At 42.5% G+C, this 22,136-nt stretch overlaps 2 protein-coding genes across 5 annotated transcripts; one reads left to right on the top strand and one right to left on the bottom strand.

Annotated features, from left to right (window-relative positions):
• The first annotated feature begins 696 nt into the window (after positions 1 to 696).
• Positions 697 to 9,810, top strand: sergef (secretion regulating guanine nucleotide exchange factor). Its single transcript, XM_046394464.1, has 11 exons — positions 697 to 822; positions 1,105 to 1,243; positions 1,931 to 2,083; positions 2,846 to 2,940; positions 3,101 to 3,161; positions 3,244 to 3,357; positions 3,466 to 3,528; positions 4,138 to 4,296; positions 4,377 to 4,531; positions 5,961 to 5,997; positions 8,396 to 9,810. Exons 1-11 carry the CDS (start codon positions 781 to 783, stop codon positions 8,584 to 8,586), a joined length of 1,209 nt encoding a protein of 402 aa, XP_046250420.1. The 5' UTR covers positions 697 to 780; the 3' UTR covers positions 8,587 to 9,810.
• Positions 9,811 to 9,878: 68 nt separating this feature from the next.
• On the bottom strand, positions 9,879 to 21,950 carry kcnc1b (potassium voltage-gated channel, Shaw-related subfamily, member 1b). 4 transcript variants are annotated; one of them, XM_046394460.1, is made up of 4 exons: positions 20,255 to 21,950; positions 15,804 to 16,719; positions 15,013 to 15,186; positions 9,879 to 11,192 (listed from the first exon to the last, which is right to left on the bottom strand). In XM_046394460.1, exons 1-4 carry the CDS (start codon positions 20,816 to 20,818, stop codon positions 11,083 to 11,085), a joined length of 1,764 nt encoding a protein of 587 aa, XP_046250416.1. In that variant the 5' UTR covers positions 20,819 to 21,950; the 3' UTR covers positions 9,879 to 11,082. The 4 variants fall into 4 exon arrangements, with proteins under 4 accessions (XP_046250416.1, XP_046250415.1, XP_046250419.1 ...); XM_046394459.1 differs by lacking the exon at positions 9,879 to 11,192 and adding an exon at positions 11,414 to 13,872; XM_046394462.1 differs by lacking the exon at positions 9,879 to 11,192 and adding an exon at positions 14,113 to 14,444.
• Positions 21,951 to 22,136: the final 186 nt, after the last annotated feature.

Below are 22,136 nucleotides of genomic sequence, written 5' to 3'. Positions count from 1 at the left end.
GCATTGGAGATTGTGCAATTTCAGTTAAATGTTGTAAGAATAATCATCCTTCTGAAGTGAGGGCCACATTACCTAAACGTCTGATCAAAAAAATCTTCTGTGAAATAACACTGTTATGAACGTGTCTCTCTGGAAACCATCTGTGACATTGTTGGAGTAGGTTTATGTTTTTGTTTGGGATGTGTAACATCCCTAAGAGCTCTATTTGAACTGAGTGATGAAGATGGATTAGAAAGTCTGTGTCTCGTACCTGGACAAATTAACACATTAAATCGTGACAGGTATGTAACTGATATTGCTTTAATTAATCATACATCCAGTTTGTGTATAGCTTACTAACTAAATCAAATGCAAGCTAAAAATAAAAAAGACCCAATAAAATAAAAAAAACCCCTCTAATCATAAAAGTTAAGTTCAGATTTCTTTAAAATTGTTCTAGGGGTCATTGTTGGAGCCTGGTTATACTGAGAGTTCATATTTCGTCAACCCCATCTGAGTGTAGATTAAATATTGGAGTAAAACGTCTTAGCCGAGTGGCTTTACCAAAATTGCAAATAACTGTATTTTGCGCGGTAGATTCCTGTTAATGTTATCGGTATAAATACGAAATGGATTCGTAAACAGAACAGCAGTAGTATTAAAATAATTATAAATGATTTTTTTCCTTCTGGTCACAAAACGTCACGAAAGCTCGCTCGTCTGTTTACTCTTCAGCAGTTAGTACTGTGCTTTACGACAGTGTCGCAAACAGACGCACTCATTGGTAACAACAGGCGCTCCATGGAAACGAGCTCACGGTCGGAGTTGTGTTTACAGTCTTGGGTAAGTTTGTTATCATCAGTATTAACCTGGCTAAGTTATAAATGTCCGGCCGTCCAGTTTATCTGAATACTCAGCACCAGCAGCACTGTGACAGCAGGCTGGGGAACGCTGCCATAGCACTTTTGCTAACGTTAGCTTAACATCCAGCGAACTACCTCCAACAAACAGATGCAGCGAAACATAGTCGTTAAGACTTGGTTAACGATTAACCCAACGTTACTAGAAACCTACACAGTTCTGTAAGTGACAGTATTGCTAATAAGCTTATATCGTGTCTGTCAGGGAGCTAACAGCTACGGGCAGCTGGGACAGGGAGATGTGGAGGACCGGTCAGATCCCCGGCTCTCTGACACCACCGCCCTGCAAAACAAGCCAGTGCGAGCACTTAGCGGCGGCGGGGGTCACACTGTGGTTGTCACAGGTAAGTCACCGTTTGCTCCAACACAGTTCAGTCACAGACTATTCAGTCTCTGCCAGTCTGATTGCATGTGTTCAGCAACGTGAACCAAGTCTGAAAGAAACAGAGTTCACATAGCGCACCCTGGTGGCCAAATAAGCTATTTGTCGATTATGTTGTTTGCATTTAGTTAAACAAGTTCATTAATTTGTTTTCCGAGTCATGTGAAACATTTAGTCCATCACACCTGGGATTGTAAGACACCTGTGTATGGTAAACATAAAGCATGTACAGCAAGACACGTACGTACATTTCTGGAAACATGTACAGCCAAAAGAAAAACCATCAATCATAACATATCTGCGTACTTTAGATAATACAAGTCACGCTAAATCAATAAAAAAAATTGTGCGTGAAATGGAAGATATCGTTAAAAATTGGTTCTATCCTGATGAAGCCATGTTTATTATTATATATGTATATTATTATCACATATAGGCAGCCAAAAAATATCAGTGTGTTTTCTGTTTTATTACATTCATCATTTGTAATCCTCTTGTCTCTGGCTTGGAAGTAACCGTCTAGCTTAAATATGAATAGCCAGTCTTTATTTATCATCTGTGTTTAAAACATCTATTTCTGTCATTTTTGGCTCACTAACATTTAATTGCATGATTCCCAAATGTTTGTGGTGTATTTTGTGTTGGACAGAGAATGGCGAGGTATTTGTCTGTGGACAGAATCACAGAGGCCAGCTGGGACTTGGCCATAAAGCAGACATCTCAACTCTTCAGTGCTGCCCTGGTTTGAGTCAAAGGGTCACAAAAGTATCCTGTGGCTGGGATTTTACTCTGCTTCTCACTGGTGAGCACCATTTCACATCGAGATGTGATCTTCTATTTAACAAATGTGCCTTCTCAAAGGTGTTCCTTTCAGGCAGGGATAAGGATAGGATGACATTTCATTTATCATTCAAGGAATCTCTGGATGTCACTGCAGCCAAAAATTAGATAGAACAGAAGTACATAAAACAAACTAATTATATGTAAGAATATACAACTTACACAGTAAGTTGGTAATGGAGGATTAGTGTTGATATATACATTTTGGTGTCATAGGTGCAAAAGTGCAAAAATTATGGGCTTTCACATCAACCACTTCTGTCATTAAATGTAACAAAACCCACATTTTATGAATATATTGCTACATTGTCACTGCATAGTGTTTTTTAACCTCATGTAACTAAATCTGCAATCATACGAACCATCATAAAAACACTTGCTTGTCATAGCCATGAGAGTCACTCTCAGGGTTGCTTTTCATGATACATGGATTAAATGCAGTATTAGACTCACATTCCAGGTGATCAGGGTTGTTCTAAAACCAGAAATAGCAGCAGGGCTTAAATGCAAACTGGTTTTGTCCTTCAGCCACACCTATGGTAAGCCTGTAATCTTGCAGACTTTGCTTAGAAGGGTTACCCAGAATTCATTGCACAGTAATGTTAAAAATGGGAATGACAGAGGGAGCCTGAAACTACCATTCACTCATCCAAATTTTCAATATTTCAGTGTATTTTTCATAGATGTATGTTTTTTTCTTTTTCTTTTTCTTCTACGCTGACAGATTGTGGTCAAGTACTGGCATGTGGATCCAATGCATTTGGACAGCTTGGTGTTGGACAGACTGTCACACACTGTGCACATCTAAAGGTTGTTGAGGTGAGCACCAGAGCGGCACAAATTTTACTTACTGTAAGGAGCGCAGTTTAGCCACTCTCATGTCTGCCTTACTTTTATCTAATCAATTCTGGATGATCAAAACTGCTACAAGTTTGATCAGGTTTTTTGAAGCACATGTCATTGCACCGTTTGTTCTTAGAGTCTGAAGGAGCCAGTGTTGAGTGTAGCAGCAGGACTCAGACATTCACTGGCTGCTACTGGTAAGTCTGCACCAAGAACTTCCTCAGTGTGTTTTCATTTAGCTGCTTAGCCACTCATCCTAATTTCCTGTTCTGCCTTCAGTCTCCGGCTGTGTGTATCAGTGGGGAAGAGGTCTTTTTACTCATGCTAAGAGAGCACTCAGTCCGCGACCCGTCCCATCACACCTCAGCTCTGCAGTGCCCTCTCTGGTACCAGGTGGATAAAACTCTGAAACAAGTGTAACTGGAGAAAGAAGACCTTACGTCAGGTGTAATACATCTGATGAGTAGTAAATATGACCAGGTGTTTGTGCCTTTTTTGCAGGTCTGGATCAGAAGACCTCACTTGTCGTAACTGCAGGCTCAGCGCACTGTGTGTGTCTTACAGGTATGACACAAACATATGGCGTGAATGACATTATTCTACCTTCATGTGACATTTAGTTTATTTACTATAAATATGAAACTTCATATCAGCCTGGAAATTATAAGAAGGATATCCTGGAAATGTTTGTAGGCTCCAAACAACAAAAAAAGCTTCATTTTCCATTGTGCTTGTAAGCTTTTCAGCAAGATATTTGCACCAGAGACAATAGTAGATGGTTTCCAAAATAGCCAGAGTCCCCTCCAAAGTAAACAGGACTGAAGTTGAAAAGGAGTTCTCTGCACATCTTCCACCAGTATGCAGCCGCATTAGGCTTTTCCTCTGTCCTAGAACAGCAAACGTCAAGGGAAAAAAGGGACTAGAGCACACTGTTAAATTTGCAGCCAGTTCCGACATACCAGCGATTCACCACTGTTGTCCCTTTTCCCCCCCTGAACAGTTCAGATTTTCAGGTTGGTCTAGTAAGTTGTCCTCCGCTTCATGTCCGTACATCATGTCTTGCCTCCCTTCTGTCCTATAATTAGTTGACCAGCGCCACTTAATTACTGCTCTGCTCTCTCCGTTGCTGGCTCTGCTGGATGAAGAATAATGTCGCTCCTGTCGTGTGTTCAGGAGACGGTGATTTGTTTCTGTGGGGAAGCAACAAGCACGGCCAGCTGACCACCAGAGAGCCCTTCCTGTCCTTTCCCACTCTTGTGAAACGTTCCCTGTTGGGTGGAGAGAAAGTTATTCATGTGTGGAGCGGCTGGACACACGTTGTTGCTCAAACAGGTGAAACATAATAACGCATATTTTGTCTGTGATGCTCACCAGTTTGAACGGGATTTAACCGGACAGTTGTCATATTGCAGAGACTGGAAAGGTGTTCACATGGGGCAGAGGAGATTATGGACAGCTGGGCCGACAAATATCAACCGGTCAGAGCTCAGAGTGGCAGTCTGGGGAAGGTGGATACCAAGAAGCTTGCATCCCTGGAGAGGTGAAAGCCCTCCATGGAGCAGCACAGGTGAGACTCTTCAGTGTTTGACTCAGACTACAAAAATTAAAAGCATGTGGCAAACGTTTATACATGTGTTTTAGATTGTTTTGCTAATTCTTATTGTTGCAGCTGCCATCCTCATGTTTTAGCAGAAATTGCCCTTTTCAGTCCAGCAGGGGGCAGCAGACATCTACAGATAAAATCAGGTAGCTGAGGCTTGTTTTGTATGAGCACACACAGCCACTGAATGAGTGCCAGACCCACTAAGAGTAGGTTCTTAATGATTTACATCACTACATGTAGGGTGTAGAACACACACACACACACACACACACACATACACATACACATACACATACACATACACATACTCCCACAGCACCACTTACATTCAGTCAAGGCAGAGCTCTCTTCTCCCATAAGGGCAATTAGGTGTGAGCATCCTGGGACTGCAGCAGTTAACCTGTAGTCTTAATGGCAGCTATATGGCTGGAGATCGTTGGCAGTAAAGTGGATGTCAGGGACGTCCAAGGGTAAGCTCTGGATCATTCTTCTGCTGCACACAGATCATTGCAGCAGCGCCAGCATATGTCGAGGTATAGTCACCTTGTGTGTGTTAAGTGAAAGGCAAGATGGATTTGCTGCATGGACTATGAATCTCTCAGCCCACCCTACCATGTTAGTCCTCCTAACACTGTACATGCACACCCATAAAGTCAATATTTAGTAAACTGTCACATGTTCATGAGGTCTATGGTCATTACCGGAGTATCAACTTACAACCTGTCCGTGGCTCAAGAGTCGATGGTTGTGTTTCTCTTCATGGTTTTGCACAGTGGTTTGCTTAATCAAAAGTATTGCTTTATCAGAACACTTCAAACTGTATTAGCAAGGATATACGCACACATTTTAAAACTGCCATCTACAAAGTCTCTCCTATTTTTACTCTTGTCGGTTTTAGGATCAGAATTTAAATGTTAATTCCTAGAGCATTTATGGAGAGGAAAGACTGCAGACCAGAACCTTTTACAATTTAATGGCCTTTTTTCTGTAAAGGCAGCCACACAGAGCCGTCTTGAGACAATTGCATTAAGTCCTCCAGACAGCCCAGAAGTGTGTTCTAGCTTTTATGAATGGGCTGGCTTCTGTGTTACAGTTTTCTGCTCTGCTCTCTGGTGATGCACTGTGAAGCGGGGAGCGTCTAATGTACTTACAGACAAAATCATCAGTAATGTTATTTGCACTAGGTGCACTCATGTTGTATGCAGTTTTGAATAAAACTTGAATGACTACGTCTTGACACATGGCATTTTATTTCACTTTCAGAGCAGGTTTGGTTACAAAGCATCTCAGCTTCCATGTTGGCATAACAATGCTGGGATATTACAGCCTCAATATTGGCTGTGAGCTTTCAGCATGCATATTGAACACTTTCCAAATCTTTTTTTCTCTACAGATTGCTTGTGGATCTGAACATAACCTTGCCATTGTAGGTGAGTGTATCCTCACTTTTACTGAAATTCTTTGTTTGTATGTTATTGTCAAAAACTGCCCTATTGCAGGAAAATAGAAAAACATAAGCAACTGACAGCGTAATAAACAGCTGCACTGAAAGGGGACATTGAGGAAGAGAGGAAATGAAGCAGAAATTGTTTTAACTTATGGGTTTCGGTAAGTGCAAGTTGCTGAAACAAGAGACTCCACATTTGGCCTGACTTGACTCTGCAAATCCACATAATAGTATAGGGAATACACATAGGTGAGGCTAAATTATTTCAAGTCACCCTGCTCTCTGCACTGTAAGAGTTAGAAAGGGATCTGTCTAATACGTTACAGTTAAACATCAGTGCGAAATATTAATCCTTCTGGTAATGCTGCAGAGAATTTCTGAGGTCAGTTCATTGCTTTGTGGCCTTTGCATCAGGAAGTAATTACAGCAGGGATAGATGGGTATTGCTGTCAGAAGCAATTACCAGAACAGGCCTGTAAAAGAGCTGATTTAGCCACACGCACATTTACAGATGTTTGTCCAGTTCCAGAGTGTTTGGAGAGCAACGTCCCTTTGTCCACACAAGAGCAGAACATAATCATCACAATCTATAGTTTGATCACTCATCAGATTTACAAAGAAATCAGATTTGCCTTTCCAGTCTTCCCAGAGTCACAGATTTGCAGTGTAAAACATTTTGGAAGTAAAATCTTCCGCATTAAATTTTGAACACTGACCCATTTTTTTACATCAGCACGAATAAAAATATGGCAGCTGAACACTGAAACACCACCACAGGGGTCCATTAGGAAGGAGATGCTGGACAGCACTGGTAAAAGGCAAATGGACATCCACTTTGAATGTTCTGATCAATTTGAACAGTTAACAGGATATGCAATTATAACAAGGAAATTGTTCACGCAGGATGTCCATCATAATGACAGTTCTCACAAAGCACTGCTCTGTGCTTTCAGAAGTTCAGTCATATGACAAGAAAGCCGACGCAGCAATGGGTGAGCTCATGTGAACCTGGTGCATCTCGCTCCTGCACCATGCTCTGCTCTTTCCCTCCTGTCTCGAGCGCCATTGCTGGAGCAATGAAATAGCAAAACAGCATTGGAAGCAGAGACCTGAGTGCTGCTATTTCTGGTCCTGAAGTAGGTCAGGCGGAAAGGAACGGAGAGCATTGCATGCTGCTCATGATATCTGTTGCCTGCTCAACTCTTGCCCATTTGCACCTGAGGAGGTGCTCCCCTTGTATGAAATTCATCATCGGTGGTCAGAGGTGGGAGACAGGCCAAAGACGCTGTGGGCACAGCTCATCCAATCTGAGGAAAGATTTTTGTTAATGTGAACATATTGCACTTAACAGGAATGTATAAGGACAAACACCTTGGATCAGATCTGTTTAAACTTGTAGCTGTAGTATGATGTGAGTCATGCTAAAAAGAATAAAATAAATAAAAAGCGCACCTCCTGCAGATCGTCACGCTGCGATGTTGCTAATTGGGCATGAGATCTTAAGTTGTAAAACCGAATGCCAGGGTTTGTTTACAGTGAAATGACTTTTGGTTTGAGTGTCTTGGTTTTGATCCTTTTGTTGTGCAGAATATTGTGCAGGCACTTTGTTGCCATGGAAACACTGATGTGCTGTACTCCAGTCAGTGAGTCCATGAATTAAGCACAGCACCAAAATAAGGCCTTTTCCCCACAGAACGGAACATTTCAACACGTCAAGCTCGCTAACAGATGAGACCGAGGATGTTTACTGAATGCGGTCCAGTTCTACACACATGCAGTATCTTAAAGACAGGGCTACGTGTGTCTGTTATGCAAAAGCCATATCTGGCAGAGTGACACACTGACATAAGCTGCTTGGCGTGATATCTTGGTCTGTTAACTGGTGTCATTTGGCGAATCCAGACCTTTTGATGCCACCCATTTTCAGGAACGAGCTGGCAATGCAGAAAGACAAAGAAACCTCCACGATGAAATAAATGACAAGATGGCATGAGAGACACACAGCTGCAGGATGGAGAAAGCTTGAAGATGTGTTACCCTTGAGAAAGCAAAGCTCGCTTCTGTTGCCATGGCAATGGAGCCTATTGGGTAACTGTGTTGCCATGGCACGTGTCTCCTCGGTGATGCAGACCTGACCACACCCACCAACACCTCACCAGCTGTGAAGAGCAGGGAGGTTTTATTACTGGGCTGCATATCAGTCTTGGGAGCAGAGAAGTGTGTGTGTTTGTGTGTGTGTGCTTTTTGGGGTTTTTTTTGCACCCAGATGTTGTTGTTTTTGTTTTTCCTGCAGGCTGCTAATTTTGTCTTACATGGTACTGTTCTGCAGCCCCGTCTCTCTTCCGTCAGCTCCACTGACCCGTGACCCCTCTCTTTTTCAGGGGGGCGTCTCATCTCCTGGGGCTGGAACGAACATGGCATGTGTGGAGACGGTTCACAGACCGACGTCTTCCAGCCACAGCTGGTGTCTGGTCTCAGACCTCGTTGCATTGGCTGTGGAGCAGGACACTCTATGGCAGTGTGTGCTGCAGCAACTGACTCAAGGCAGAGCTCTGCACCGACCCCACTTTAGTGGAGCGTCGGAGCTGGAACGTTTATCCAGTGTGAGGCACTCAGAGACTAGAAAAACAGAATGCATTTGTGATTTAAAATATTCTGACTGATTTAGTGGCTCACTGGTGCAAAGCCCCCCACATGATTATTTTAAGTGCCTTTTTTTTATATACAGTAACTTTCGTCTTCTAACAAGCCACCTGAGCACCTTGAAAAGTTCAGGCTTGGAGCAGCAGGTGACATAAATACCGTTGCGTGGTTGGACACGAGCAGAGTTATGTTACACGTGGACAGAGGCCATCATTTCTCTGACCAGCCCATCACTTTAATGGACATGACTGGGGCCGATGGCTTTGCAGGACATGGTCATGCCTATGGCTCCTGGTCCACCTGCCGTGTTTGTCTTCCTGAATGAAGCTGTTATGGATCATGTGAGGGATGGGCTAGACTGGTGCTATAGCTCCATCTTCCCATGTCAGCAGTTTTATGACTGTGATCTTGAGTGTCAGGAGGCAATCAATCTCTGCACTTCATACTGAGAGTGTCTGTGATTTACCCCTTACACATATAGGACAGATTTTTTTTCCTTTGGCAGATGTCCATCACTTATTTATAATGTTGTCATTCTGTGTCGTTCCTTGATGTTTATGTTAGACTCATTTGATGGACCACTTTCGTACTGTGTACTTCTTTAATCCCTCTTGGGGGAAATTTGTCCGCTGCATTTGACCCATCTTACATATTTATAAGGTGTGGGTGCCTCAGTGCTGCAGCAGCGCCAGATGCCGGTCTGAAGCCAGTGCTGTGGTCAAACGCAATGGCAGAGTGGCTCATGGATCACATCTTTGCCATTTGTCTAGTTTCAAGATTTCATTTTATGCTAATTATTTATGCAAATTAGAAATAAGAGAAAACATCTGCATCACTGAAATTATGCATTAAAAAGAGTTAAATTAATGTGTTTTTACCTGGATTAGTTTGAAAAAAAATAAATCAACACTCACTGAAAAAAATGATAATTTCTGTGTTTTTTTTATTTATCACTATTTATTGTACAAGCCTGAACTGTATTTGTCAAAAAAGACACAAAAAAAAAAATCCCTAAACAACAAACCAATCAAAACGATCACCGAACACCTTATTGAGATAACTAACCACAAAATACAGTGTTCAAAACACACACTCTTAAGTCTCACTAAACGGCACACATTAGTTGCCTCTTAGTTGTGATATTGATTCTGTTTAATGATATCAGCTGTTTTCTTTTGTTTTTTGTTTTATTCCGTGTTGGACAATGACCAGCACACTGTCCCATCCCCCACCCCCCATTTGTGCTCAGCTCTATTGGCAGATCCAGATCTGCTGTACCTGACTGCACACAGATTTCAGTAGGTTGTTGGCAGTGCGTTTGCAGGTGTTTAGTAAAAAAGTTGGTCCCTTTTCACTAACTTTTCCACACAAACATTGAAGGTGTACTTTGTACTCAGCGATTCTCCTGTACTTTTCAAGTTGGATGCCGATTGCTTGCCTTTAGAAGCTGATCCGTAAAGGGGTCGTTATTGTACAGTATGCGTACTTTTTGAGTACTGAACTGATGCTGGTGACTAATGATGGCTAATCTAAAATAAAATGTACATTTATTCATCATGTTGGTGACGCTGCATCAACATGATGAATGGTAAGAAGAATTTGCATAACAGAGGCACTTGTCCAGTATGATGTGAATAATGTTTTGACATTGGTTATTATTAAGTACTAATATACCAATTTTTTTGCACATATCCAGAAAAGAATAATAATCCAATGCTACATGATTGTCAATTAAAATTTACTACAGAATAATCATCTGAGCTGTGATATGAGTTCATGTATTTTATACGTGAGCTGTCTTTGTAAATCAAAGTGTAGCTACGTATGAAGTATGAGCATTTAATTAATTAATTACCAATTTCACACTATCATTTTAATGCCTCATTAGTACAATATTGGTGTTTTTGTTAAGTATGACTTTTTTAAAATTTTTTAGTGGAGGTTATCTCTTTGATGCCTGGAAAAACTATCAAAGGAATGTTAAGTCCACTGGTGCAAACAGTGCAAAAAGTCTACAAATATGTGACCATGACAGTGCAAAGATAATGATTTTGTTTTCAGCTGTCAGTCTGGCTGACGTGACAAGTGACAGGTTTTTGCTGGAGACGGTGTGATTAAAATCGGAGCAACATTTCTTTTTTTTTTTTTTCTTTCAACAGAAGAAGCACACAAATATTTGATGATCACTCAAAAAACATTGGTACACACAACTTCAGCACACATAGAAAGCGTATTTACAGCACTGGCACACACCAAAAATAGGCACACAAATTACAACACAGTAACCAGTCACAGATACTGAGCTACATAAGGCTTGACAACAAAACTTCCTCAGTGCTACATCTATGCTGAGTTTGTGATGTACAGGTTGTCACTGTCACACCCATTTAAAAATACTAATACACACAACAATGCTACAGGACTATCAGGTGGGTGATGGGCCGTTATGGGTCATACACATAGTGGTTGGTACACCATGGTTCATAACACAAACTGACTCTGTTGGTTGTCTGCTCCGGTGCTGTCGCTGGGTCTCTATAAACATATAAAAAAAATAACAAAAATAAATTATTACACAAATTATGTATAATGGTGGAAATGATGGTGATGATGGATACCTCTGGAGGTGCGGAGGAGAGGTGAGAAAATGACACTAGCTTGGAGAGTAAAGAAAATGTGCTCCGTTAGTTCCGCATGGTAAGCCACAGGTTTACCATGTATTTCCCATCATGCTCAGCCAAGGCATCAGACAACGATGTACTGTCTGTGTGCAGAGGTTGGACTCTGAGTCGGTTAATAAACATGCCCAATCATGCTGCGTTTTACAGGTTGATGTACAGTAGTTCGGTCATCGTCATGCGTCTGTATACTTTGCATCATGCTCTCACAGTCACCTTGGGGTTTTTTTAATGCCCTCTTTGACCCAGACACAGGTAGACAGAGGGTCAAACAGCAGTTGAAAGCACTAGCCACAGGCTAGTGAGATGTATGTATGCATGTGCTGTTGAATAAAAACGGAGTCTAAACGCTCATTGTGTATAAAATTTATTTCATGCAAGGACTTATATTTACATATTTTATTTGAATACTTTTCTTTTGCATAAATGTAAAATACATGCATTTACCTTTCCCCAAGTAGACCCACATCCCATACTGTGTTGTATTGTACTTTTTTTCACTTGAATTGCATGAGCATATAATTCACCTGCATCTCTTCACATCAAATCTTCACAAGTTTTTTTTTTTTTTTTTTTAATATATAACGTCCATTAATTACCACAAGACATGACTTAAAATGTAAAACTCTGCTCATTCAGAATAAAAACAAAACTTAAAATGATTTTCTATACTTAGATCTTCCTCTAAAAATTAACATTTCTGATTGGTCAACATAAAATTTGTTAAAGTGCCCTGAAAGAATTGTGCATAAGAACTGGGACAGGATCAATACATGTAACAGTTACAGTATTGATATTTTTAAATCAACAGACGTACACGCTGCAGGAGCCATTGTGACATCTCTGATTGATCATAACTCTGTATATTTAAACCTGGTCCCCTTATAATAATATTTTGTGCTTTATCATACAAAAATGTCTTGAGATGGGGATTATAAAGTCCGTATTTTCAGCTTTTTATTCCTTGTGGAGCTATGTAACCCTCTAAAAGTTAAATCCTACTATGCGATCGATGGTGTCACAATAATAACCAAGAGGGTGTTATTTTTTTGTTTGTTTGTTTTGTTTTGTTTTGTTTTTTACTGTGATAAAGGGTACAAGAGTGGTGCAAAAGGTACAATGCACCTTTAATAAAATAAAGCTTTCTTTACACTGTTATGAGCATGGAATAAAGTGTATTGATGCTACACTGGGAGTACTTACGTAATGTCATGTTAATTTATTACTCACTTTTACTTTGCCTCGTCATGTTTGAAGGCACCTTAGTTTTATAATTCATGAGTCTTGCCTTAATTTAGGCATCACAGCAGTAACAGAAGTCGCTGCAGACTACCGATGCTAAAAACTACCGCTAAATATATTCGTATAAAAACTATTTATGCTCATAACAGCATTAGTTGGCTTTATAACAGATTGTTCAAGTTAAATCACTCTGTTTTTAGTTGGAGGCCCCAGTCAAATAAATACAAGAAAATAAATATATGAATTTGGGGAAAGGCAAAGAATGGCAGCTACATAAAAATTTCTGCTATGACTGAGTCTCTTGTAAAGCTGTCTCAAAATGCATAAAAAATGACAAAGCTATAGAAGCTTTAGAAAGAAAAGGTTTGTTTTTTTTTTTCTGACAGGTACTGCGATACAGTTAGCTTCTTGATGAACAGAATTTCTCATGCAGTTCATGCAAATGAACAAACAGTTTTAGTTCTGTTGACATTAGATGTATTCATCACTAGTATCATAGGAATTGTCATCATCTCCATATTGCATTGGACATCATGAACATCATGTTCAATTTTTTTTTTCTTTTGATGGCCACTCAGATATCTCGTCTGGACGACACTTTCAGAGTGATAACGTCTCTACTTTGCAACGTACAAAGCACTTAAGAGGAGTACCCTTAACAGCTGGCAATGATACCTTTTGGATATGTCTGAAAGCCATGTATTGTTAATGTCCAGCATATCATTAGCAGGGGTTACATCTTATGAAAGTTTCTTTCACAAAATTGTAAAAAGCAGATGAGAAAAAAGTTACTGGCAGAAGAGTATGCGAGATCAAAAGCAACAGAGCAACAGGCAATGATGTAAACACAGGGAAAGAGTGGGGTTAGCCTGTGGTAGAAGTAGAACAGTGCTTTGTCTGCAACTGAGGTGACCCATGCAGAGTGGCATGTGCCAGTGTTTTCTAGTCTAGGATATGATGACACACCCAAGGAGAACGCTTGGGAAGCTTGAGTATAAGCACAGTTAAGATACAGTTTTCCAGAAAAATAAAGAAATAAAAATGAAAAAAAGCAGGAGTGAAGGCAAGTGTAAAAGCAAAAAATCTGACAGGAAAGATAAGAAGGAGGAGTGTGGACTGGCCTTCCAAGGGCATTGTGTCTGCTACTCAACCATGCTACATAATGGATGGGATGGGAGAATGTGAGTGCTGCATTAGACAGGGTGGGCTGCAGGGCAGGGCGGACACTGAGGACACTCCAGAGGCATCCCCGCTCATGCCAGACATGCTGTTAAGGCTCCAAGGCTTTTCATAACCTTCAGTTGAAAAACAGAGAACGTTCTGAGTACACTGCAGCACTGAATCCATGACAAAATGTTTTGGTGTTCCTCACTGGTAACACTACACCTGTTGCTTTCTTGTTTTTGTCTCCAAACAAACAGGTCAACACAGACTTGAGACAGATTATTCTTCTCCATGCATTGAGTGCATCAGGAGTACAACAGCATGCACTGGGTGGTACTGGAATGGTTTGGAGTATAACACTATAAAAGACTGGAAAAGGTAGGCACCTCAGGCAGGGAATGTGTTCTCAGCTACAGGTAGAATTTTATTCTGCACGCTATTTACGACAGCCATGTTGGCCATACACACAGCTGGAGCCTAAAGTGACTTTCTTAGAGGAATGTTTTCAGTTTAATAAGTAAATGAAATAAACAAAAAACGCCTGACTGTAATATTAAAGTGTAAACATTAATAAATTAAAATTTGTCTCTCAATAATAATAATAATAATAATGATAATAACGATACTTGACTTTAGCCTTCCTCCATTTGTGTTGTGCTCCTTCACCATACTGATAGCACCCATCAGCAAGACACTTCATGCACTGTTATGGTCAAGAGGAATGTACTCATTAGTCAGGATCCTGCATGGTACTTTCTCATTAAAACACATATACATACATGGTACACGCATAGCACATAAATACTTTCTTAGGCGTGTAAGACAACACATTCTAGATCATATAAATCTCGAAAATACTTTTCTTACTTGTAAATAAATAGGGCTATTACACTATGCATGGTATCAAAAAATATATTATGTAAATGTGGACAATTATTATCATTATTGACATTTGTGGTGATTGTGCTTGGCCTGAACAGATGTTGTTGAGATTTGGATATATATATATGTCTATCTATATCTATCTATCTATATCTATATAGATATAGATATAGATAGATAGATAGATAGATATACATTTCCCAAAGTGATGACTGAGAAGAAGCAGCTGCTGTGAAAGGTTGAATTAAGAGGTCTGTAATTGTGTGTGCGTGTGAAAAACTGAGGTGTAACACTCAGCAAAGAGCAAAACAACAAGCGTGTCGTCTGTCTACGGTCTACAGGGTGTCAGTGTCTTACAGGGGCCTGTGTTTGGCTGTTACTGTACGTACCCCTCCTCACTCTGCCCCCTGTGTGGTTGGGGCGTTCAGCAGTGGTGACCAGGAAACAGGGCCGCTCTCTGTCACCGGGGCTGAAGATTTCCTCTGGAGATATGGCCTGGTCTATATGAGGGCAGTCTTCGTTGGCCAGAGCTGCGTTAGCTGCCTCACCATTCAGCTTGGAATCTTATAAGAAAACAATAAAGAAAGCAACACAAAAACAAACAAACAAACAAATCTGGTATCATACACCAGCTTTTTTCAGTATATCTTCAGTGTTCATGTTGCACAACCTGAATGCTCACAGGGATTGACTTAATCACTGTATAGCTGCTGCATGATGTTTGCCTTTCCACTCTGTTGTTCTGTTTGTGTTTTAGCACCAACTGTATCAAAGGTCAATATATCTTTGCTCCGGTGCCACCAGTGGAATTCGAGAGGAAATCAAGTCATTCTGTTTACATGTTCTTCACATTACAAATGCATGATGATTACAGAATCTCGGTTAGTCTTAAGAGAGAGCAGGAGTGAATCACTGCACTAAGAAGTGCAAAATCAATAGCAGGATTACTCACAGTGTTTCTGTTCTTCTTTCCAGAGTACAATATGCTTTTCATCACATATTTTATTGATTGTTTTCGGTGGGAAACTCATTTGTTTAATCTCATGTCTAAATCCTCGGCTGATTGAAGTGTGGGAGCAGACAAACAATGAAACAGCTGAATAGTGATGCGGGCTGCTTTGGGAGGACAGGAAAGTGATGAAACAACAATTAGTCAGGATATGCAGTCTTTGTTTCTTACCTTGAAACTTTATCTCAAAAACGTCGTCATGGGCGATGGGACTCTGAGGTTGAGAGCTGATGCTTGACTTACAGAAGTTTGGAGAACCTGGTTGGGGTGCCCGAGGGATATGCCTATTTTTTTTCTTTGGTAGTTTCTGTTTTGCCATGGCCAGCGAGTAATACATTCCGAAGTTGTTGACAATCACAGGTACGGGCATGGCGATGGTCAGCACACCTGCCAGAGCGCACAGGGCTCCTACCAGCATACCGGAGGTCGTCTGAGGGTACATGTCTCCATATCCGAGGGTTGTCATGGTCACCACGGCCCACCAGAATCCAATCGGGATGTTCTTGAAGTGTGTGTGCTCGCTGGCTCGAGGGTCGTTGGGGTTAGCTCCGATCCGTTCAGCGTAGTAGATCATAGTAGCAAAGATGAGGACACCGAGGGCAAGGAAGATGATGAGGAGCAGGAACTCGTTGGTGCTGGCCCTCAAAGTGTGGCCCAGCACCCTCAGTCCCACGAAGTGACGGGTCAGCTTGAAGATACGCAGGATCCGTACGAAGCGGACAACTCTCAGGAAACCCAGCACGTCCTTAGCTGCCTTGGAAGAGAGCCCGCTGAGGCCCACCTCCAGGTAGAAGGGCAGGATGGCCACAAAGTCGATGATGTTTAGGGCGTTCCGAATGAAGTCAAATTTATTCGGGCAGAAAGTTATTCTCATTAGAAATTCAAAAGTGAACCACACCACACACACGCCTTCAATGTAGGTGAGGTAGGCCGCAGTCTCAGTCTCCTGGTAGGTGTATTTCACTGTGATGTTGTCCACCACTTCCAGCTCAGTGCGGTTGATGATGGGGTTGAAGGCCTCGTGGGTCTCCAAACAGAAGGTGGTGATGGACACCAGAATAAAGAACAGCGAGGCCAGAGCCACCCACTGAGCAGGAAATATATACGGGGTGCAGAGGAAGACATGGAGGCGAGAGAGAGGAAGGCAAAGGTGAGGAGGGGGAGGAGGACAGAGAGGAGAATGGGCACAGCAATTAATGCAATGCAGTCAAGCTTGAGGCCCCAGCAATATTTTCTGAGCACGACACAATGCAATTCAATTTATTGTCTGAGACAGTGGCTTCTGGTTTGATAGTTATAGTGACACTGACGCACTCTCTCCCTCAGCCTTTCCTCTCTTTCTCTTTGTGCCTTGACTCAGAAGCGTCACTGTAAAAGGGACAATCAATGCAAGCTCGCTGTTCTCGTTTGTCTTCCCTCCGCCGTATCTCAAGGTCATGGCATTTTCAAGGGTATGCTACATGCAGAATTACAAAGCGCTAGGCACCAGCGGAGGGGACAACAGTGTCAACCCCCATGACTAAATTTAGCTGGGGCTCTTCCCTTCAGCACTACAGAAGGTCTTTCCCTACACAAGGTCGTACAGTGCAGATGACTCTTGGGAATCGTAGTGAGCTGAGAGGCTTGCTGAGCTGAGGACACACTTTTATAAGAAACCCATATTCCCCTTAATGGCAAAAGTATACTTTAGCTTTCATTATATATTGATTAGATGATCACATTTCATCACATTTAGGCTCTGATATTTCTGATGCATGCTACACTGGTGTAACAGATACAGTATTCTCTCCTGGGTATTGATTGAAATCCCATTCTTGTGTTGCCCTCCTGTGATCAAACTGTACTGGTGTACTGTGTATTACAGCTCATACACAGTTTGAATTTGAAAAAAACGAAACAACAACGACCAAAAAAACAGCTGTATCTTCAATGGGAATTTTAAGTCAATAGATCAGAATTGGTGAACAACAAGACACGAAGACAGGAAGAGCAGATCATTTGTACGAATCACAGAAGTTGAATCAATAGTAGTTTGTTCATGCATGGAGATGTGCTTATGAAAGTAAGTGGGGCTCTGTAGAGCTTCTCAAACTAATGCACAGCACTGTTAAGCAGCTTGGAGGAGCAGTGAATGGCATCAGGGAGTAGTTTGAGTGGGGCATGTCTGGGCACATGAAAGTCCAACATGTATTCCACTGAGCAAAGGAAACGCAGCCAGTCAAGTCGATGTGTCACCAAGACAGGCACGCAACACGAGACACAAAACAGGCCCTCATCTTATCATCTCATCACTGGCGACTCATCGCATTGTGCTGAGGAAATCACTGCTGCTTATGACTGTCTGCTTCCCATCTCTGTTAGTATGATGGTCCGGAGGGAAACTGTGTTAGCACAGGCTACTGTGAAACACAATAACTTCTGTTCTGTCTTCTGAGCTCAGTGAGACAACTCACACTGAACAAAGAGGACCCGCACCAGGACTGGTGAGGATAAAGACAAAGAATTGATTTAATGTAGCGTGTGAATGGTTTTGTGAAGAACACAAAACGCTTGTCTTTTACACACAGTGTTTGGACAAAAGCAAGACTTGACTTTTAATGTAGTTTAAAACATAATTATTATGGATCTAATAATATTCAGTCTGAGATTAATGCAGTGCATGTGGTGTTGTTGTATTGGATTACGTAATATTGTTTTGTCCACCCCCTACACAGTATGTACTGTACAAAATTACAAGCACACTGTAGAATGCAATACGATACAATCCGACAACACCGAAACAGACCTACAAAACAAGAAAAAAACAAAATAGACTGAAGTCAACAGAAGCCAAAAGCCTCAACTTTATTGACAGCTGGTTCATGCTAGTTTAATTACTGCACCGTGTAATCAGTTTACATGGTGCATATTTATTGACAGTGGAGCTTAAAGCTGAGCTTTGTTAGCAAAAATGCCTCAACATTAACTCTCTCAAGCTTCTAAAATGAGCATGAATGCTTTTTTTTTTGTTTGTTTGTTTGTTTTCTATGATTGTAAACTGAAACTCTTTGTGTTTTTGGGCTGTTAGTTGGACAAAACAAGTTGTGTGAATATGTCACTGTGGGGCTTTAGAAAATCACAGTCGGTGTTTTACACTATTTTCTTGCCCAAATGTGTTACCAGAATTCAATTAATGGCGACAACAACTGTCAGACATCTTGATGATGAAAACAATCCTTAGTTTTAGACCTCGCTGACGGATTCCCTTGTTAGTTTCATCAATTAGCGAGAGAGTTGAAAAGAAACATCACACGTCACTGCCAGCACGCCTCAGCGTGAGAAAGCCTGATTCTTGTAAGCCGCTTTCATGTCGCCCGCTGACGCCTCCTAACACACTGGCTGGTTGAGCTTCTCCGAACATCCCACCCTTCAAACTGTTAAACAAACGCTGCATCTTATCAGAGCGACTCTTACAGTAAATTATGTGTCTTTGTGACAGTTAGGAACAGCGCGGCCCGGAGGAAGGGTGACGGACGAAGATGATTTGCTTCTCATTGGCTAATTCTCGCTGTTGCTGGCAAACCACAGGCCCACTGTGATATGCAGTGACAAGGGTTTTTTCCACTGATGTATCCACTGTGAATAGAGGCTGTAATTAACTCTGCGGCTCAGTTCTAATTAATCTTCTTGCCAGTCTTGGTGGAGCTCTGTCAATCCTTGCTCTCTGCTTTGTCTTTGCTCACTGATAAATGCAGGACACATCAGAGGAATTTTCTGCTTTGGGAAATTTCCCTGCATGCAGAAAGAAAAATCAGAAGGAAGTGTGTGTGTGTTGGTTAAACCACTTTCACTACTGCTTGCTATAAGAGTGAGAAGATGTCAATACAGTTTACACTTTCTGGATGGGGCCTGGTAACTAATTACACCAGCTGGTCTGCTACAGCTGTCAAACCAGCGTGCAGCACAGCGGCTTTTGTGGGGGGGCAGCGCTCACAAAACAAACACATCACAAGGTGTAAAGTCGGTTCACTGTCACCATCGAGGGGCATTGCGGCCAGATGGAAAAGTGCCCGTTGCTAAGACCAAAAATGTCACTTCTAACAGCAACCTCATTTTTGTCTGGAGGTCTGCCACTAAACTTCTGGTGGTGCCAAAGATCTGGTTTCCTAAAGTGTAGCTGACCTATTTCAACCAAAGAGGCAGCCTGCCCAGGGATCCTTGTGTCCTGGAAATATCAAACCAGCGACCTGTGAGAGGCACAATGAGCTTCTTTATCTCCTCCTGCAAGATAGAGGGGGCGACTATGATGATTTGCATGCAAATGGTTTTGACAAATTAAATTTTTTGCTGGATTTTTCCATCCTCTTTCTCTGCACAGTCATGTCCCTGCTGTGGAGACCCCTGGGAGGGCAATTTCAAGGTCATCAGAAGCCTCTCTAAACCTCTCAGATCCATCAATCTTTGTTTCATCATCAAAGGACAAAGAGGAACACGTTCACGGCTAAATTCCCGTTCATGAAGCTTTTCTTAAAAGGAGAAGCGAGACATTTTAAAGCACAGCTCAACATGTTCCTGTGATAACTCCTAGTGAGGTTTCAGATCTAAGCGCGAAGCCATGACAAAACACCTTAAAAGCAACTCACCCTTGCATATTTAGATGAGTAAGGGTCCTCAAACAGAGCCCAAACACGTTTCTGCCACCGGCTCCACAGGCTTCCACTCCTGGCATCAGTACAGTCTCCCTGTGCCAGCCTCCTTGTCATTTCATCCACATCATCCTCAGCATGCTCCGGCTCTGGCTCCGGATCGTCAGCCCCCAGGTCTAACAGGCCCCCCCCGCCGAAACTATCAAGGGCCTCCTCTGCCTCCCGGTGTTGACGATAGGTCATCCAGCAGCATGGCTCCACGTCTGTCTCATCAATGCCCCAGAAGGCCAGTTCCTCCTCATAGAGGGGCCCGCAGACATCAGCGGGGCAGTGCAGTTTACCTGTCCTGTAGTAATTAAGGATATGTGCAAAAACGCCGGGGTGGCGGTCGAAGAAAAATTCCTCGATCTTGGCATCATAGTCAAAGTGGTTGGGTGCATCGGGCTCGGCCAACCAGGACAAGCGAGTGCCAGGTAGAGTGCGCAGGGTGCTGCGGTATGTCTGATGTCTGATCCCTCCCACGTTTATCACAATGCGATCCTTGTCGTCGCTCAGGCCCATTGCGTCCCCTAGGCATTTCTCCAATAAGTTCCCTTCATCGCAAAGGTAAGTCTAGGCGCACCGTGCAACCATGCACGGCTGTGATCAGACTGAGGGAAACAATTATGTAAGGAAAGCAGCGCACGAAGCAGCCCGTCGTTTCCTCACCCACTATGACAGAAAAACACGCATCGGACTACATTCCCTCTAAAGCCCCGTGTTTTCCACAAGCACCTGCAGCTGGAGGATCATAAACGCGTTCAGCTGCCAGTCTCACTGCGGGGTACAGAATCGAAATCCGAAATGATTGCAGCCAATGGCATCACATTAGGAATGGACGTCACATCGTCGGTAAATCCAAGATGTCGAGATAAAAAGACAAACGTTGGCAATTTTTTGCCCCCCGCCAGCAGGATAAACTCAGCTCATTGGACTGCCCAAGTTGCGGTAATTGATCAGGTCGCTCTTGAGCGGGTTTATGACTTTCACAGCAAGGTGACTGCGGTGGTGCTGAGCGGACAGCGCCTGTCCGGCAGCTCCTGGTGGAGGCTCGGCGCTGCTTTCAGTCCCTCCTCTGTTGCTGCCTGCAGACTCACCTCCTTCACACCGACGCTCAGCCCGCCGCTTCACTGCGTTTAACGACTCCGTGCCACTGTGACAGCAGGTCTTTGTCTCAGCAGAGAGATGCTTCCTGCTGGAGAAAACATCCACAGTAAAAAAAAAATGTCCTCTGTGCTGCGCGGTTTAATTAAAACAAAACAAAACAACAAAAACAAGAGTGACAAACCTCCTCCAAACAAAAAAACGCCCAAACTGCCTGTTATTCACGCCGTGCCCAGCTCTTCCCTCACAGCAGATGGAGCATGCCCAGTGGAGGATCCCGCATTTGTTAAAACACGCTGTCAAATGAGGCTGCTGAAGTTGTCATCGCTGCCCAATTTTTCTTCTCCCTCTCACTTAACGTCGTCGCTCGGAGGGTTATGGTCGGTCAGCTGGGACTCATCGTCTTCACGCACAGCTGGTTGGAGAAGGTGTGACCCTGGAGCCATGAAGGCGCAGATCCGCCCACATCATCAAAGAGAGTCTGATCATAGATCTTCTTACAGCTTCGTGATTTACGGATGTAAGATGTCAGACTGTTTGTTTCCACTCGTGTGCGACATTGCACTGACAGAGGAGGTTTTATTAAACAACAGATGGGGGTTTTATTTCATTTTATTTTTTTTGCGCAACTCATTGTGTTGCGCTTCATGCGTGGGAATAATTAGCATCCAAAATGTGTTAAATATGCCGGCAGATGGCGCTATTACTCACCCAAAAGGTGGATGTGATTTATGTT

Source organism: Scatophagus argus, chromosome 7 (genome assembly GCF_020382885.2).
Source record: "Scatophagus argus isolate fScaArg1 chromosome 7, fScaArg1.pri, whole genome shotgun sequence".
In the NCBI taxonomy this organism is placed as follows: Eukaryota; Metazoa; Chordata; class Actinopteri; family Scatophagidae; genus Scatophagus; species Scatophagus argus.
Note: the sequence above shows the minus strand (reverse complement) of the source record. Positions and strands in the feature narration are given on the sequence as shown.